The sequence below is a fragment of the Aulonocara stuartgranti genome, assembly GCF_965226115.1.
Source record: "Aulonocara stuartgranti genome assembly, chromosome: 7".
Lineage (NCBI taxonomy): Eukaryota > Metazoa > Chordata > Actinopteri > Cichliformes > Cichlidae > Aulonocara > Aulonocara stuartgranti.
The window spans coordinates 37,096,889-37,116,591 of record NC_138945.1 but is presented as its reverse complement, the minus strand read 5'-3'; the positions used below and the strand labels follow the sequence as shown (position 1 = coordinate 37,116,591).

The 19,703-nt window shown below is 41.6% G+C and overlaps 1 protein-coding gene across 2 annotated transcripts; it reads right to left on the bottom strand.

The window, feature by feature from the left end:
• Positions 1-1,484: 1,484 nt before the first annotated feature.
• fech (ferrochelatase) lies at positions 1,485-19,682 on the bottom strand. Of its 2 annotated transcripts, XM_082538340.1 has the most exons (11): positions 19,488-19,682; positions 17,525-17,615; positions 14,030-14,149; positions 11,715-11,863; positions 11,168-11,302; positions 10,663-10,769; positions 9,671-9,769; positions 8,562-8,669; positions 7,112-7,276; positions 6,054-6,113; positions 1,485-2,651 (listed from the first exon to the last, which is right to left on the bottom strand). In XM_082538340.1, exons 1-11 carry the CDS (start codon positions 19,525-19,527, stop codon positions 2,514-2,516), a joined length of 1,212 nt encoding a protein of 403 aa, XP_082394466.1. In that variant the 5' UTR covers positions 19,528-19,682; the 3' UTR covers positions 1,485-2,513. The 2 variants fall into 2 exon arrangements, with proteins under 2 accessions (XP_082394466.1, XP_082394467.1); XM_082538341.1 differs by lacking the exons at positions 17,525-17,615; positions 19,488-19,682 and adding an exon at positions 14,924-15,014.
• Between the last annotated feature and the right edge of the window lie 21 nt (positions 19,683-19,703).

Below are 19,703 nucleotides of genomic sequence, written 5' to 3'. Positions count from 1 at the left end.
TTCTGTTGTGTTTTGTACGTGCTTCTTTTAACTATATGAATGTTCAGCTTTTTCCTTTTAAACCAATTTAAAGTGAAACAAAACAAAACACTGGAAAGCACAACACAATTAAATATAAATAAAAATAAGATGCATATCCTCTATCTTATGGGCCTGCATGAATAAACTTTCTGAATCCTTTATCATCCACAACTGAATACAGTTGACGTTGTTGTCCCTGGCTCTCTTTCTCTCTCCCTCCCGCTCTGTTCCTGTGCTACTGCGAGTATAACTACCGCCCCTCCCCTCTCTGCCCAGCACAAAGCACAAAGCACAAGGCTCGCGTGCGAGTGAAGCAGAAAAAATGTGCGAGAGAGAGGGTGAGAGAAAGAAAGAAAAGAAAAAAACTCCACGGCTCGCGACAAGGAGCCGGCTCGCGTCGTTCACGTCAAAGATCCGGCTCTAAGAGCCATTTCGTTCGCGACCGACACATCACTATCAAACATCACTTCCCAAATCCCGGACATTTCCAAGACAACAGGAAGTCAGGTGGAATCAAACCAGCAGTCACTGAGACGACATCTGGAGTTTTATCAACCCACACTGAAATCAATTATAGAATTCTTTAATTCACACTAATCACTGGTTAAATTGGATACAATAATATCAGGATGAATTGTTTCTATATGCAGACAGCAGTCAGAGGTTAACTGCAGTTAAACACCTGACAAATGTCATTTTCGAGCTACTTCTCTGCACTCATCTACATTTTGTTCAGTCCTTCCAAACTGAAGCCAGTTCTTATCATGCCCCAAAGGATGGGATACTTTAAAGAATAAAGACATTTTCTGACGTTGGCTCTGGTTAGAGAGTGATGGAATTGACACCGACTCAGCACCTATACTGATAAAGATGATTTAAAGTATTCAACTAGTACTGATCTACTGGCTCACAAGAGAAACCATAACAGCAACAAAAAACTCTAAGTTGGTGATGCCCAATAGAAAAATGGGAGTAAGCAGCATTAATATGATGATTTTAGTCTTGTCAGAATTGTTACACCCATTGAAACCAAATCGGTTCGGCCTTATAGCTGTACGAGCCTTTAAAACCTTTAACAGATGTGAGGATATCTCGTGTTGATCACTTAGTTTTTCTTTTTAATTGCTTGTTTTTCCTTCTTACTTTCCTCATCTTTAAAGAGATTAGGTTTAGCTTCAGTTTCAGGTGTACAGATACAGACAATGTCATTCCCCCCCCCCCTTTTCCAGATATTTTTAAGCTTGATGATGTTGGTGGCTGTTATTCAATTTGTGAAAACAGTACTGCTACTATAAAAACCAGTAACGTCTGTTCCCTCTTTGTTTTTCCTCATGGAGGGTTCATGAGCAGCTTCACTGATATAGTTTCACAATTTTATGGTAACTTCTTCCTTGTTAAGCTACAATTTTAAGTCACATTTCTGACTGGTCTCTTCATTACATTCATTTTACTTTATTTGAAAAAAATAAAAATAAAAAAAGTATGCAGCTACTGTTTCATCTCCTGGTCACGTCACTGGGCCAATCGCTCTCAAAATAAATAGCTGCACACAACCCCTAACTCACAGGCTGGACCTTTACCGATACGGACAGCTCAAGATGTGAACAGTTCGATTATCCCTCATCGCTTTTTGACTTGTTTTGGTTTCCGTTTTTCCCTCAGCAGGAAAACAGAAGCAACGTATTTTTCTAGCTTGCTTATGACACTCACAGGGTCAGTGTGTGACTCTAGTTTCCCAGCTTCACTGGGGTTCATTTATGAAATTAGAGCAGATGAAGGATCATCACAAGAATTCATTTAGTTTTATTTAATTTAAATATGAACCTCTTTTTCTCTCTTAAGCCCGCCAGTACCCTCCTATCACACAGGATCCAACCTCCTCCAATCAAATTGCAGGAGTTACAACAGGATGGGCGGGGCTACCACCTGGAGAGACAATGGCGTGAAGCAGCAGGTGAGATGAAGGGCGAAGGAAATGGCCAGACAGCCCAGAACCCTTTGGGTGCGTGTTGTGTCATCATGGCCGACTGTTAGTCATTTAGCACCAGCGAAGAGGCAAGAAAATGGGGTCTCTGATGGAAGTTTGCAGGCGCAAAGCAAATGGAATGTGAGTAAGGGGAAATGCAGTTTTTAGTGCAATTTTTTCCTGTCATGTGATGTCCCAGTTCTCTAATCTACACAAGCTTTGACCAAATGGTATCTGTTGACGGTTTAACCTCTCTGGTGAAATAAAATGATGAATTTAAGTAGCATAAAGAGGTTTTGAAAGGCAGATATTAGTCCCATCTAAAGACCAAAACCTAAAGTAAATGTGTGTGTGGGAATACATTTGCAGAAACCATTTGGTCCTTTCTTGGTGGCATTTCCTGGTTAACTGACACTCTTGTTGGAGAGGTGGTGTGGGCTTGTGCGTTTGAATGAAGCTTTTTAGAAGAAGGCCTCGAGTTCCTCCACAGGTAGCCCTGCTGCATCAGAATGTGTGTCTTGAGTTTCTATGAGAGCTTCTGGTTGGCGAAGAAGGATTTCGCCTCTCCGCAGGTGGGGTTGGTGCAAAGCGGACAGCGCAGGGTCAGTTGACGGGAACATGGCTCGTTGGACTTCAAGTGGGACTGGACCAGGTCTGCCAAGGCCTGAACGAGATAAATGAATATCAGCAGTCAGACAAGTATGTTCAAACTGTGCCTCACAGATTAGGGCTCCATATAACCAGTAAACAGATGGCTGGAGTCAGCATTTTAATTTTAAAGGCTAAAAGAAAGTAGGCCATCTTAAGTATAACTTCTACATTGGGCACATATCTGCAAACCTTTCTGAAACCCTACGCTGTAACTAATGCTGTAACCCGGCAAAGCAAATATATATTAAGCTTTAAAAGGCATAAAGAACACAGCACTGAAGCAATGGTGGTGGTTACTATAATCAGAATTGAAACCTTTGTGGGTAAAAAGCCAATAAGAATCCTTTTCACTGTGTTTGTTTTAAACAGGATTGTACAGCATACATCTTTAATGTCTTAGAAAGACATTAAATAGAAAATAAATAGACAAACAAGAACTTTTAATCCTTTTCTTTAATCCACACAGGCTCAAATATACATGTACACTTAAATCTTTTAATGTTGTGCTATAGGTTCTGCAGTATTTCAAGTTGATAAGGTCAAGGCATATTAACTTCCCGTTAATAGGCCTGGAATAAAGAAGGAGGAGGACTACCTCCAAAATTGTCAAATCAGTAAGACAGTAGAACTTTGGACACAAGTGGTTGGTCCAATAAGACAATGATCAAAAACGCATATCAAAACTAGTTTTAAAATAGCAGGCAAACATTAAGCCTTTGGAATAGCCTTTCCGAATCCCCGACCTCAACCGTATTGAAAAATTTGTGGATTATGCTTAAAGCCAGATCTGCACCAGGAGACCAAGTTAAATAAGCTACCAATTCTGCCAAGACAAATGGTATCCATCAACAAGCCTCTGGCAGGATATGTGACCAAAAGCAACTGGCAGAGCTGCTACCTGCATACATAATTAATGTGTGTTTGAAACTGAGAAAAAACAATAAATGAATGAAGTTGTGTACCAACTTGTAGTGTTTTGTTTTGTTTTTTTTAATAAATAGTCATTAAAGATGTAGGCTGTACAATTATTCCACTCTGGAAAAAGAACCGCTCAAAGATATCATTAAAAGCACAGAATTACCACGACATTCATGCCCACGATGAGTGGATGTGTCTGACCACATCTGTGAGCAAATGATCATTTACTCAACAAGGTTACAAACACAGTGAACATGAACTACAACTTCAGCTAATGCACTAGACTGGAGCGAGTGCACCTATTGGTGGGTGTTACAATAGTCACATGATAGTTCATTCAACTGCTGAAGTGCAAATTTTGTCTTAAGATCCCCTTAAACCAAACATACAGGATGACAGGAGCGCTCCAAAACTTTACCTGAACTGTTGTAATTTTAGTCTTACAGGTGACATTTTTTGCAACTCTGAAATTGCTTTAAAAAGTTGTTAGGTGTAGTAATTTTGAGGGGAACTTATTTTTATTAATTTTTTTTTTTTTAAATGAAGCTTCAACACCAGCCAGAGTGTGCAGTAAAAATCCTGATGAATGCATTTTTCTGTATTTTCTAGCTGCTGCTACTTGCAGACGGCAGCAGCTCACTGAGAAACTAAAAACCACACCAAGGAAACCATCCTTCAGTAACTACCAACTAATCATCCTCTGGATATTGATTCACACACACACACACACACACACACACACTTGGCAAGGGGTCTCTGAGCACGGCGGGCCTGACCAGCCAGCCAGCCGGGCGGTTCAGTTCTACTGTAGTCAGCTCTAAAGGTTCCCATTGATCTGCCCCTTTCCTTTAATAAACCCTGTGCACACGCACGCACAAACACACACGATACAGCTGGAGGAGTTGCCTGTTGTGAGAAAGGTTTCAGGGTTGAGGATGAAGGGAGAGAGGGAGGTGAGAGAGGAAAGGAAGGAGGGATGGAAGGAAAAATAGTGACAATGGAGAAGGAAAGAGATAAAGGATAGAACGAAGGACACAAGGAGGCATTCACTCATTCATTCACCATCTCATGGCTGCAGCTACTTCACAGGACCATCTCTTCTTTTGACCCCCTTACAGATTTCATACTTAAATATGGTTTTATGGGTCTTGCCTGCAAAGTCAAACGAAACAGCCACTTGTTTTATGTAAATGTATGAAATTTGGCTCACATGTGTGTCATCCCAAAAGGTATAAAAACACCTATGAGAGCCATACCCTGAACACAACAGGAAGGTCCCCATTTTAAATTTACAATGCAACTTTGGTCCAGTTTTAGCAATTTCCAGGCAGTGTACTTTAATGAATTCTTCTTTGCGTTTTTGCTAAAGAGCGTTTCCATGGTGCCAGGGCAAATTTCAATGATTCGTCATGAAACAGTAAAACACAAAAAGTTGCTGCAGCTCAAAACCTGGATCGCCCAATCTGCCCCAAAGTTCATAGATAGAAGTCCTGCCTTGGAACACATGTACATGATAATCTTTGCTTAGAGCGCCACCTAGTGGGAATGGAAATGACAGGTTTCATCATTTTATGCAGTTCGCCTAGAAGGTTAAATCACATCCACCTCATTCAGATTCAGAAGTTTTACTGTGAGAACTAACTTTTTATATATGTTATGTGGTAAAAAGCTCTATGGTGCCAACGAAAAGGTTTCACCTACGACAGGAAAGAAATGTCATATGACATGAACATGCCCCACGGGAACATTGCAGCATACCTCAACTTTATCTTTGCTCGTTTCTTCTTCTACTGTACATATACTGTTGTCATTTACTTTACTCGTCCTTTCTGCTGGCATTAATAGAGAAAAGGTTTGATGACAGAGCTGTAAGTTTGCAAGTTTGAAAAGAAATCTGAATATTTTACAGTCTGGGAACATGAGTGAAAATTTATCTACCAATTGAAAACTCACACTTATTCTTTTGTATTAAGGGGTTGAACATTTTTCCACATTTATTTGCACCTTTTAATAATTACCCATTGTCAGTCTTCATATTGTTTTACGAATATATATGCAAGCTGGATCTGCATTCATTCCAATGACCAGCAGAGGGCAACTCCTTTGGTTATAAAATAGAGCCGCAACTACATAGAAGTCTATGGGAAAAACGACCCTACTTCTCACTTGATCTGTGACCTCAGTGAAGAGTTTCTTGATGGGTTTATTGTCCAAGTTGCTCATTTTAACTGTTATTTGATTGATGATGATGCTCATTTTGTCAATTATGGTCATATTTGAAGTAAAAAGGACTGTATAAAGGGCAGTCGGTGGTTAACAACTCCGTTTCTGAGATATATGCAACACTTGCATATGACATTAGAGCCAAAATGCTCAACGCAAGGGATCAAAACATGACTTTAAAAACCAGCGTGGCACTTCATGTTAGGCATCTGCATTTCTTTTAAAGAAAATCTTTGTTCTGCAAACATGGGTCAGGTTAGTGTGTGACAGGTACCTTCATAAAGAGAGGGTTCCCATTCAATGACTCGGCCCTCCTGATGTTCTCCACCCCACACTGGAAAGAAAAATAACAACACATCACAAATGTTCATAACATCTTAGAAAACTGCAAAATTAGGGGACAAACCCTCCCTTTTCCTCATTCCTTTGCTCCTGTCTGAGTTTCTGTTCTGAACGTGGAGTCAGAACACCAAAGAGTCTCTTGATTGTGGACTTAAAAGGTCAGCATTTGCTGCTTTACTCCATTTTATAGCTTTATGCAGTCATTCGTTTGGCTTTTGAGCTTTAGAAACTCAATAGACCCAAAGAGAAAATGCAGTCACTGCCACAGCTCATATGTGATTCACGACCACAACACATCAGTTAAAATGATCGTCATGATATTCTCCAGCCCACTGGGAAAAACTGGAACTGCACATATCTACCAACAATTTAGACTCACACAGAAAAAAGGTAGTAAACGCTCAGTTAATGCGACAGTCTTGTTTTGGAGTAAATTAATCCAAACACGAGGAATTTAATACATCAGGTGTGTAGAGGTGTTACACATTTTTGGTGGAGTATGGTTGTTTTTTTTTAGCATTTCAGACCTCAAAACTTGGGACTGGAAGACAGATGTGTTTCTTCAGGTTCAAGTTTAGAAACGATTTCGATGGTTCCTCATGGGTATAAGAATGTGTATCTTTATGGCACCAGTCACATTGATTGGTGGCCATTTTACTGGTGCCTTCAGACAGACAGAGGGCACTGGGCTGCTGGAAACAAACCTCACACACATACACACACTTTAGCTAACCAAAACAACCAGTACAAAGACCTTAGCCCTAATTGTAGATCACAAATGCATAAATACGTTTCCCCTATTTAATGAATCTTTCTAAGGACTTTAGAGAAAGAGCAGGTCTGGGTAATTGACTTTCTGCCTGCTTCAGTTTATTTCTCCAAAGGCTGCTGCAGATTTATTCTGTTCTTTTAAATCAGTATTTATGTACCGGTTAATTTTTACATAAAACTGAGGAAATGTATATAAACACTGCTTTTTTCCCCTCTCACCTCTTCTCCCAGCACTTGTCTGTACTCGATGTCCAGCTCGTGTAAGGTCTCTATGTGGTCCGAAGTGAAGGCAATGGGCACCAGCAGCAGGTTCTTCTTCCCTCGCTCACACAGACCTTTGATCACCTCGTCTGTCTGGGGACCGAGCCACGGCATGGGCCCCACCTGAGAGACCACACACAGGACATGGCTGACTTAAGTTCTATAGATGGATGACGTGTCCAAGGTGGTTTAAGGTGTTCCTGGTTCAGTGAGGACGTAAACGACCCTGTGACCTTTCTTGAAATCCCATTAAATATAAAATAAATAAAACTGATACCATGATCTTCTTGCAGGAAGGCTATCTCTGGTACCCTGTGTTACTGTATGTACCACATACTGTGCATTTTCACCCTGTTGGGTTATTCATTCTGCCCTACAGGTAGCCAGTGACAGCTCAGAGTCCTCTTCCACTGTGAAATTTTTATCATTTGTGAATTATGTAAGCTGCCAGGCCCTGTGACCTGAGCACTGAGGAGCTTTGAGGGCTTCTACTCTGAAATAGCAAAAATATTAGTCAGACAAGTGGCTCCATCTTGTGGCAACACAAAACACAAAAGCAGGCCGGCCAGGTCTAAATAATATTAATAGTTTAGCTGCATGTAAGTATAATAAGAAGGTAAAGCTGGATTGGAAGAGTCTGTCTGCAGAACTAAAGAAAAACTGAACACATTTGCCAGGAATGTGAGCACTGCCCAAATCTATTCTTACCTACGGTGACCAGATGGGCTCCTGCTCATGTAGGAAGTAAAGCATTTTGTCACCGATGGTGACATAGGGGACAGTCTAGGCTCCGGTTGCCTAGGTGACATTGAGTATTTCCCATAGAAAATCCCAAGTTAAACTTTACTGAACTTTTAGGCGAATGGAGCGACTACCTATGAGAGCAAAGGATGCTCTTATCTGTATTTTGATGGTGTGACAAATAAAATAGAGGGTTACCTAGGCAACTGGAGTCTGGAACGTCCCTTAGCAACAACCAGTTAAAAGTGATGAGCAAATTGTTTCTTGTGTTGATGCCCCCCTTACTTGGAACCTGCCCACTCTGCATCACTAGTGGTCACTTAATCCATCATTACTCAGTCGCTGAATGTCACAGACTTTCTTTGGCCTGTGGTGACCATGTCGCTATGTGCGTTTTTGTCTTTTTAAAGTCAGGCTCAGGGTGAAATAATGCCAAAAAGTAAATAAATAAACAAAACAAACAAACAAAAAAAGCATTTTGACAATGAAAGTTGTGTGAAAAACAGCAAAGCATACGCTCAGTCAATTTAAACCATATTGATAAGCATTACAAACTGATGTGTGATCAGTGTTGAGTATGCAGCGTTACCTGATTATTACAGCACACTGTCACCACTAGGTGGTGCTGCTGGTTTATTCAATTACGTAGCGAGTGATGTTTACTCACCCTGGACTGCCACACCAGTCTGTAGGGGTTACAGTGACCCAGTCTTTCAATGACCCTCTGAACTGTGGCTCCCACCTCCTGAGGATACGGGTCACCTCTGTTTACAACCTGCAGCACAGGGCACACAACAGCACGGCGCTAAGCAACATTAACACATTAAGCAGTTCCTGAATAATGTGCTGGAAGAAAGTACTTCAGCTGGACAAAAACCTTCTGTTGCCTAATGGCATGGTTCAAAGAAAGCTAACAAGGCACGAGGAAATCAGATCTCTCATCTGAGAAGCTTGGCCTATCACAGAGTTTGGGACTTTCCTGGATTTAAAGTGTGAGTAGTTACACTGAACTGCTGGTGACATGTTGGATATAGATGCCAAAGATGTGCTGTCAAACTAACCAATTAAGCAGCAGAAAACAGTTTTATAGGCTTCCTAACAGCAAAGACAAACTGAATTTGCACTGATTTCTGTTGAGATATTTCAGGTTTTTCATCTGTTTTGATGAACCGTCAGGTAACAAATCGGAATAGTTTTTAAAGTGTACTTCTTTACACGAAAAGAAAATGAAGATGAAGTGGGTTTTGTTTTCTAGAGATAAATACTACTACTCCATTGTGAAAGGAAATGCCTATACTGAGAAATATCAGTAAATTTTAGTAGTAATTTGTGGAAAGCACATCAGTTTTTATAAGAGTGTCAGTGTCAGTACCATCTGATCAGTGTCATCAGTAATAAGGACCAGACCCCACTCTGGCTTCATTCGTTCCTTTCCAAGAGTCAGTCCCCAGAAACTGTGACAGCAAATGCCAAACTTTACAGTCTGGTGACAAAAACCTGTTCTCATTTTTATAATCCACCCCTTCAAATGTATTAAAGTTTAAAAGTTGGGGTGATGGGTGTGATACCGACAGCTGCTGCAAGCTGGAGTCACTTCACTCGATTTTATGACCCTTTTAAGCCTTTTACTTGAATTATCTGAGAAATATAATGAGTGTTATGCAGTACAGAGCTTAGAGAAGTCTGTGGTCCAGTTCTGGTGAGTGAAACTTGAGTATTTTATTAGCGTGTTACTTTGAGGCTAGAGCAGTACTGATAGTAGTTTTTCATACTTACAGCCATGGGGAGTGAGTGTGCCGAGAACAGAATGACAACATCATCTCTCTTATCTTCTGGAAACTTCAGCAGTTCATTTCTGATATGTTCTGCAAAACACTGGACACAGACACACACACTTAGGGTGTATTATAAACACAGCTAGTGAAATTTACCTCAGCTGATAAAACACAGTCAGGACAAAAAGCTGCCATGATCACCCACCACAACTGCTTTCTGGTCATTTAGCTGCGTGGTGACTTACTGACTGACTCTGTTTTCTTACACACTATATTACCAAAAGCATTCACTCACCCAATCAAATATACCAATCTCTCCCACTGCCACAGGTGTATTTATTTATTTAAAAAAAAAAAAAAAAGGCACCCCTGGGCATGCAGACTGCTTCTACAAACATCTGTGAAAGAATGGGTCGCTCTCAGGAGCTCACTGAATTCCTTTCTGCACAGAGTCCTGACCTCAAACCCTCTAGGATGAATTAGAGCAAAGACTCCAAGCCGGCCATCTCGCCCAACCCAACATCAGTGTCTGACCTCACATGTGCACATGTGGAAGACTGGTCAAAAACTCTCATGAACACTCCCAAACCTTATGGAAAGCTTTCCCAGGAGAGCTGAAGCCTTTACAAACGGTGGGTCAAAAATCATATTAAGCCCTATGGATTAAGAATGGGATGTTACTCAAGTTCATATGGATGTGAAGGCAGATGAGTGAATACTTTTGGCAGAATCGTGTACATCAGTACTAGTTTGTTTTACTTTGCATGTGTGTACACACATGTTTAGACATCTTTGTGAGGACAGAAATTGGCCTCCACTGTACCAAATGCCCGTCCCAACAAGTTTGAAGGCAGTTTTGCAGCTTAAAATGTGGTTGTAGTGTCAGGGTTAGAATTAGCCTAATCATAAGGGTTAGGGTAAGCGGCTAAGGAAAGCATTATGCCAATTAGATGTCCTCACTAAGATATGAAAATGAGTGCGTGTGTCTCTAACCTCCACCAACAGAGGGTGTGTGGGCCAACGGTCGATGACACTCCAGCGCATTTTCGGCCTGTCAGCTCTGTTGCTGTAGTAACGGTAGATGGCGTTCAGACTGCTGCCTGTGAGCAAAAGAAAACACATTGAGAAATACTTCATTACACAGGAATAAAATCTCTCTGCTGCTGCCAATCACTAATCAATAAATTTCCTCAAAGTTTCTTCCTCAGATGCATATTTTGTAACCCAAAAACAGTCTGTGGGCACCGATTCATGGATGGATTGTGGGTTTGAAGAGTGTGCCTGCCTCACGTGTGAGCTGGGCGTTCTTGGAACAGTCTGAGAACATGCTGAGTGTGATTTAGTCTGGAGAGAACAGAGTGTATTTATCAGGAGCTCGCAGAGCAGACAGCACCCTGGGTGTGGCGGCATTAACGGACACAAACGTCTGAGTAATCTTCTGATTGTTCCTTTTACATGTTCTCTACATTTAACAGACATCATTTCCTGCTTGTGTCACCTGTGGTGGAGCAGCTGTACTGAGGATACTGCGTGAAGGCCACAGCTCTCTCCACTCCCTCTTTCTCCATCTCCTCAATGGCTTCCTCCGTCAGCGGGTGAACATACCGGAAGCCGATGTAGAACTTGTGAGGAGCTGCGCAGAGAGAAGAAACAGCCAATGACCAGACAGCACGGGAGAAACTCACTGGCAACATTACAGTTTGAATATGCAGGATATGCAGTTTAATTGAAATCTTCAAATAAAAATAACATTTCAGGAGCTTAAAGGGAGGTTTTTATGAAGATTATCGTGCTTTTAGACCAAATTCTAACAGATCTGGTCAGCTTTCAGATTGCTGCTGTGTTATCAGTGAGGTGTGCTGCAGGCGTGTGAGGAGACACTCCTTCGCTGTCTTACTATCTCCATTTCACACACACTTTGCCAACAACAGCCAAGCAAACCATAATCTCAATAAAAGCACACAAACTGCCTCCAAACATGACTTTAACTCCATGTAAGCTGTCAGATTTGAGGAGGAGCGGAGGCCTCTGTGAGGCATCCTCACCCGTCTCAGGGCTCATCTCGTCCAGCAGCTTCACCATGCCCTCCCCCTGCATGGACGTCCAGTGTTTGATGGGCGAGCCTCCTCCGATCTTGCTGTACTGCTCCCGGATCTTCGGTGTGCGCCGCTTGGCGATGAATGGGCCGAGTTTACTGCAGAGCGGGAGGCAGGTCGCACAGCTGCAGTTACACAACTCACACTTAATGCATCACAGATTTAATACAGTGAATTATTGCGCAGCAACGAAGAAGAAGAAAAGCAAATGACCTGTAACAGCACTATAACGTGTGATTTCTGGAGCTTTAAAGGGTCAAGGTTCATTATTAACATTTTCAGTAAGATGTGCAGTTTCCATGGACACGGAGGTGAGATTCATGTCCACAAGCGTCACCAAACACCAGACAATAAATCTAGTTTAGAGTTTCCAGCATGGACTTTCTGCAGCGAGAAGCAAGAAGCACTAACGTTTGCACCGTTTTTGTGTTTCCCACCCCAGGGAAACCTGTCAGACAACTCTGCTCAAAATGGCCAGAAGCAGGAAAGGTAAAGTGACCACCAAGTACACAATGATGGCAGGAATTTATTATTTTAACATTTCTATTGTCAGGTCTAGTTGGATTCATCCTGTTACATCATGAAATGCTGTTGTAGTCCAACGAGCAGATGCTGCATGGATGAACAAACAGACCTTACTGAGCACTGGTGCAGGGTTACAAGGAGTTTGTGCCGTCATATTTGAGCATTTTAAAAGGCCAAACAATAAAACAGAAACACAAAACGGTCTAAAATTATACAAAACATGCACAACACGACCCCCTAGCAGGTCAGTATTATTCTGTCCAGCTTCTGAGGATGGTTTGTCTCAGTGCTGGACAACATGGAGACGGACACTCGTGTTGTTTTCTTACACAGAGCAGAGATTACAATCATGACACTTAAAAATAAATAAATAAATAAATAAATAAAAGGAGATTCTTCACACAAAGAGCTTCACTTCTGGGTGAAATAGAAGTTAAAGGGAGGGAGCTCTGCTCTGTGAGGTTCTACTTAGACACAGCTGTCATTTGACCCCCTGCTAATGTTAGCATGCTGAAATGCTCACCATCCTAACCCGGCATGTTAGCAGCAAACAAAGAGGAGCAGTGGCTGATGGGAATCTCTCTACTTTACAGTCAAACAGCTTCAAGTGTAAGAAAGGCTTAACCCCCGAGGTCCAACCGAGGTCAGCCGACTGACAGACAAACGCGTTTAGTCATTTGTGTTTCAGTTACAGTTCGACTTTGACATTTCTTCAATGTTTTAAAAATGTTCCAAAACTGTACAGAAAGTTGCATTATGTGCATTTATGTGCAGGGCAGCACGGTGGTGCAGTGGCCAACCCCATCACCTCACAGCATGGGTCCTTCTGTATGGGTACCCCAGCTTCCTCCCACAGCCCAAAACCATGCACGAGGCCCTTCAGCAGACTGGTGAGCTGTCCAGGGTGTACCCCGCATCTTATCCTGTGACAGCCCCACCCCAAGACCCTGAACTGGATGCATTAAGCAGGTCTTAATTTCTGGAAAGCTCTTCACAGAGTGAACTCAGTTCAGATCAAACTGCTGGTTTGGAATGACGTCCTTGGTTAAGTCACAGGACACATTTGCACCCAAATATCCAGACTTTCGCTATAGCGCTTCATTCCCTCGGGGTCGGGACCGCCCGAGGTCTAAATAAAGTCAATAAGTGGCTCATAAAACATTCATATTGAGGTGGAGCAATCTTTGAAGTCAAAGTGTGTGATCTTGGGTCAGTCACGCCTGCTTTAAAAAGGATCAGTGCTGCTAAAAACCACAAAGATTTTTCTTCTCAGTGGGACGTTATGAAATACGGACACAGCACAGAGCCGTCACCCAACAAACTTCCTCAAACTGCCCGCCCCCACTGTGTGTGCTTACATATGTGTAAACCCAAAAATAAAGCAGTTGCTTTTAATTCATCACATAATCTAAACAGAAAACATCTGGGGAGTTTCAGAAAAGCACGAGAGCATAACATAATCCACTAGATCCCCACAAAGCCCTGCTGAAATAATGATGACAGAGGACTGTTTGAAGGAAGGACCTCTTATCAGAGCTTTATATCCTGTTTACATCCTGTCCACCGGAGAGTTCACATTACGGGCTAAATGCATGGAGCGAGCGCTGGGAAACCGAGATCCCAGCTGTTAAACACCGACCACCTCAACTCTAAGGTCAGCTGTTTGCGTCACTATATTTTGTGTTCACATTTGCAAATAATTCCTTGCATTTAAGGCAGCGTGATCTCTGTGTGCGTACTTCTGTACTGGGAGTTTCATCAGGTCTGTGTCCATGAAGAGGCGTAACAAGAAGTCGTGAACATCTTCTAGCTTCTCGGGTCCTCCCATGTTCAGCATCAGGATCCCCGTCTTCGGCTTCCTGCAGACAGGAGAGAGTCACGATCAATAATTCACATCTAACACCCCTAAAAGATGTGACACTGTGTAGAAACTGTGCACTAGGCCAAATCTAGGTCAGAAAAATTATGGATGGAAGCCAGGGGGACTGGGAAGATATTTCAAGGGGGAGCTTCTGTTAGGTAAATTTAATCGTTTAAGAACAAAAGGCATAAATTATTGGAATAAATAATGAAAAGTTGAGCCAAACAGGATCTAAACCAGACTCAGTGCTTCAATGCGTTTACACCCCACAAAGTACAAAGTCAGGTCATTCAGCAGTCTGTATTTTAATGTTAATCAATTGCAAATTAACAAATCTGATCTAGAGTTTAGGGCTGTACTATATCATACCGTTCACGGTAATACCGGTGTAATTTTGGGCAACGATAGGAAAATGAAATATCGCGATAGAATATGGGTAAAACGCGCATGAGCAGTGCCTATGTTTACATAAGCACATGGCGGCGACGCAGAATGAGAAGAGCGAAAACAGATCGTTGAATGAAACGGATGAATCAGAATTGGTTTGTAAAAATGCTCCAACTTCAGTGGTGTGGAACTGATTTAGCTTTCGTCCGTCAGATACGCAACAAAGCACTATTTTTGGTAGAGCATGCTAGCGGGCCGTCGTTATTACCGTGTTGTTTGGAAAATACAGCACACTTAAAATCAATCCTTTGATTTTTCTGAAAATCAACAGGTCCCCTTATAATCCCGTGTGCCTTATGTATGAATTCTGGTTTTGTTTACTGACCTTGAAACGATTTTATGTCGTACACGGCGCTCGAAAATCTGTCAAATGTTTCAGTACGACTTTGCTAAGCTACGAAGCCGCACCGCTTGATGGATTGTTGGAGCAGTACGGCTATAGTAGGCAGGAGCCTCGCGGAGGGATACGTACTGTGCTTCAACATAATATTACCATATTGTGTGTGTATAACCTCTTCAAGTTTTGTGGATATTATACATGGTTATGCTGAGGATCTGTCGGCCAGTTTCCACTGGAAATGTCTTTTGGTTAAACTGTCAGCAAGGATTTTGCACTGTTACATTTTTATATAACTTTAATGCACAAAAAAAACAGCTGCTTGTTTAAGTGAAAATACATTGATGGGTTTTTGCACTGATAAAAGTTGTGGAGTTGTAAAGTATTTTGTCTAGTGTCAATTATGTCGTCAGTTATATCGTTATTGCAAATTTTCAAATGTATATCATGATAAATGTTTTTGGTCATATCGCCCTGCTCTACTAGAGTTAATAAAGGTCATTTATCTTTCTTTCCTCACATACAACAAGTTCTGATGTTTATGCCCACTTCTCATTAACAAAAATGCATTTTATGCTTTAATAAATGAAAGTCCAGTTATGAAAATTGGTAGTGAAGGGTAAACATTTCCCCTAACAGAAGAAAACCTGCTTGGAGGAGACGCCAATGTATTTATGCACAAAAAACTGCATAAAAGCATTTATGCTGTAGACCAATGTGGGCAAAGCTCAGCAGGAATTATCTGCCTGCTGCTTTTCCATCCTCTGACGCTACATCACTGCAGGCCTTACAGCCGTAGCAGCTCCGAGAAACATGTTTCACTGCTAAGGTTTTAAACCCTTCAGTGAGCTTTGAACTCCAATAATCTGCTGTCGCATTCATAAATATAGCTTAACTGTCAGCTCGAGGAGGACAGAATTTTATAAAGAGGCGTGAGGCGGGTCCTGTGTGAGAAGATGTCGACAAACTGGTGAAAACAGTCCCTGTCATTTCTAATGAACCCCAGCAGGTCAGACCAGGAGAAACGATTTCACAGAAGATGAAAGGAAATCCACCATTATTTGTTCTTTAATCATTACAGGACGTCTTCTCCCCTCCTCACTCCTGACAGGCTTTCACCTTCTTTTAGACTCAAGATGCTTTGTGAAACGTGTTTTTTGTTTTTTTAGACAAGGTCAGGAATCTTTGTGTATACAGCCCTGCACACTGGTGTGGAGCGGTTTTATTAGATTTTGCTTCTGAAATAAAAGGAATAAATCAATCAATAGGAGAGCAGCTAAAGCAAACTTAACATAGATGATAGAAAGTACGAATCTATCGGGCTAGTATCGATCTAATACCAATACTTGGATTGATCCACCCACCTCTGGCACTGACTCTGTGTTTAGAGACCCCTTTAGCCATTTACACCTATTTCATATTTTGTGTGTGTGTGTGTGTGTGTGTGTGTGTGTGTGTGTGTGTGTGTGTGTGTGTGTGTGTGTGTGTGTGTGTGTTTGTGGACGCCGGGTATAAACATCTTTGTGGGGACCAAAAATTGGAAGTTTACTATACTTGTGGGTACTAGTGGTGTGCGGATCGATATTGAAATATCGATTCTTCTGATACCAGTCATTTATGTTCTAGAATCAATTCTCATATTAAAATATCGATATTTTAGTACTTTGGGGTAAATTTGTAGTTTTTCATTAACAGGAACAAAGTGGAAAGAAACTATATCATTCGGATTGTCTAAATTGGAAGGAACTATTTCCTCTTACGCCTTTCATAGTCATGTGCAAAACACAGCTGTATAAATGTGTCCAGCCCCTGGCGTGCGCACTCACAACAATGGCTGAGCATAAATGGAGTCATGTGTGCACGTATTTTACCTCCACAAACGGCCGAGGCGCGGTTTGCGATACATGTGGCAAGACAGTGACGTGTTGTGGCAACACCACTAACCTCGTCAAACACCTGAGAGTAAATCACATCACAGAATATGACGAGCTTATGTTGAGGCGAACTGAAGAGGAGGAGAGGGACAGGTGCTGCTAGGGCGAGACAGACGTCTCTCAGGGAGTCCTGAGAGACGTCTGTCTCTCAACATGTTCAAATAGGGCACAACTTCAGGTTTTTTATTTCTACATGATAATTCTACATTATTAAGCAAAAAGAACAAGTAGTCTGATGTCCTGTAATCATTATGAAGCTATATTATTACAATTTCATAATACAATTATATATTGTATTATGAAATACAATGAAACATTACGTTTTTGTACAGAGTATCGGTATCGGATCAGTATCGTCGATACCACCCTGACTTTTACTTGGTATCGGATCAGAAAGGAAATCAGTGGTATCGCACATCACTAGTGGGGACCAACAGCCCTTGTGGTCCCGGTCCCCACAAGTTTGAAGGCATTTTTGAGACTCAAAATGTGGTTTTAGTGTCAGGGATACAATTAGGTTATGGTTAGGTTTAGGCAAAGGCTTAAGGGTAGGTATTCATTTTTGATATTTAGGGTAAGGATAAGCAGCTAGGGAAAGCATTATTTCAATTAGATGTCCTCGCTAAGACATGAAATCGAGTGTGGCGTGTGTGACCTGTTTTCCTGCGTCTCTGGAGTCTGGGCGTAGGCGGCGGCTGCAGCAGTGGAGCGTCGTCTCAAACTCAGACTCAAGCTGCTCCTGGCAACTGAAGAACAAGAAACAGTGCGATTCATCGGAACAACAATTAGATGATTTTATTAGCTCAAGAATCAGTGAGTGAGCGTAACGATCAGTTTGTAATGAGTGTAGAGTTCAACCATGGATCAGTTTTAAGGTGAAGAGAAGGCAAATCTGTTGTTACATTAAACTCAAAAGTCTCTCTTCCAGAAAAATCACAGAGGTAACACAGCCAATGCTACTCTCCAAAGAAGTACTGTGAAACTACAGTTATAGCTGTAATAACAATCTTAATTTCTATTTTGCTTATGGATTAAAATAGTACATAATAATAATAATAATAATAATAACAACAACAACATTTTACCGTTGCATTTTGGCTCCTTTTTAAATCTGTCATGGCTGCACTGGTTCAGGCTTTGTGCAGATAAATGGGCACTGATATGAGCATAGAAATGCAGATAAAATGTAAGCGCTCACACAAAATCACAGCTGGATTCAAGCTGACGATTTTTTGGTCTTTCTGGTCTTAACGTGTAATTTAATTGCCTTTTTTAAAATTTCATTGTCATTCTGGGCATTTTGGGGGTTTATTGAAAAACAAAATATTAAACACACAAAAAAAATAATGATAGATGTGTGCGTTTAAGTTATGGCCTTCATTCATTATCATCTGTGCACATGCATGGTCTGAATCAGTTATAAATCTGTTCATAGAGTATGAATGAGGCAATTTTGCCCCCACCTGGGATGAAACAGTCTATATAAATAAAGATTTGTTTGCTTCATCTCATCATGTTTGGACTGTTATAATTTCCTAACCCACTCAGGCCTCAAACCCCAGCTGCTGGGCAAGAGTGAACTTAACACCAGCTTCCTGGCAGATACAGAGTTTACTTTAAACTTTTTAAAAGTACCCATAAATCCTAAAGTGGTCTCAGATTAGTGAATCTGTTACAGATTTATTTATGGATTATGAAGCTGAAGTCATGAATGAGCTTTTAAACTGTTATTGCCGTTTTAACTGCGTGCATTCTCTTCTTTAGATCGTTGCCCTTTTTTTTCAAATATCCTGGGAAACACTTTGAAAGTACTTCTTGAAAGCTGTCGTGGAAATAAACTTTATTATTCTAATAATAATGATAATAACTATACAGTCTAACCGATGCGTTCAGCCGGCTTCACTTTCATAACCGCTCCCAGCAGTACCGCGCCGCACCGCCAGGGGGCTCGCTGAGGTTACGCAAGTTCACAGAGCTGCAATTGTGTAACTTCGAGTCTTTCTTTCTTCCTCCCGGCGCTAAAACGCGAAGTGTATGTGCACACTGGCGATAGTTTCAGGCCACCTGACGCTCACCAAATGCAGCCTAGGCATGGGATAAATCCCTTATGTAACGCTCACGTTCGCACGGCAACCTAAAGGGACGCAGCTCTGCCGCGTCAAGCTTGTGGAAATGAGCCGCAGAAACACCAACGTTTACAAAATAAGAGAGCAATCATGGTAACACATTCAGATAATTTTAGCCTTTCCGCCTAACCGCATGGGTATTATACACAAAACCTGGGTTCGATGTATTCCAAAAAAGACGACGGTGACGGTAAAAAAAAAAAAGTCAGTAATATGGCAAAATAAAGGAGGTTGTTAAAAGCGAGGGGCACATCCGGCCAGGAAGTTGTTATGCTATCCCCTGAGCTAACTTTACATTTACAAAATATTGATGTCAATGTCAGAAGCGTGCTGTTGAGTTTCTGGCAAATAAAAATAAAATAATTCAGTGACTGTAAACTGTGTAAAATAAGCGCTGTGATGCTGTTTATGCCCTGACATTAAATCCTCAGAAAACCAGTAAAACTTGGAAGTTTTCTCTTCAGGCTAACTTGGCGGCGCAATCACACTCACATTGGATCGAACGACCGGCGCTGCCCAGGGCTGCCATCATGTTCGCTTTCACTGACGCAAAAAACGTCTCCGCGCCTGCTAAGATTAAGGCTGGATGCTGAGACTCTCTGCTGCTGGATCCACAGTAACTCACGGTACTATCCGACACCACAGCCAGATTCCTTCAGCTACCGCCGGCTGCCTGCAAGGACTTCCGTTAAGAGTTATAACAGCTAA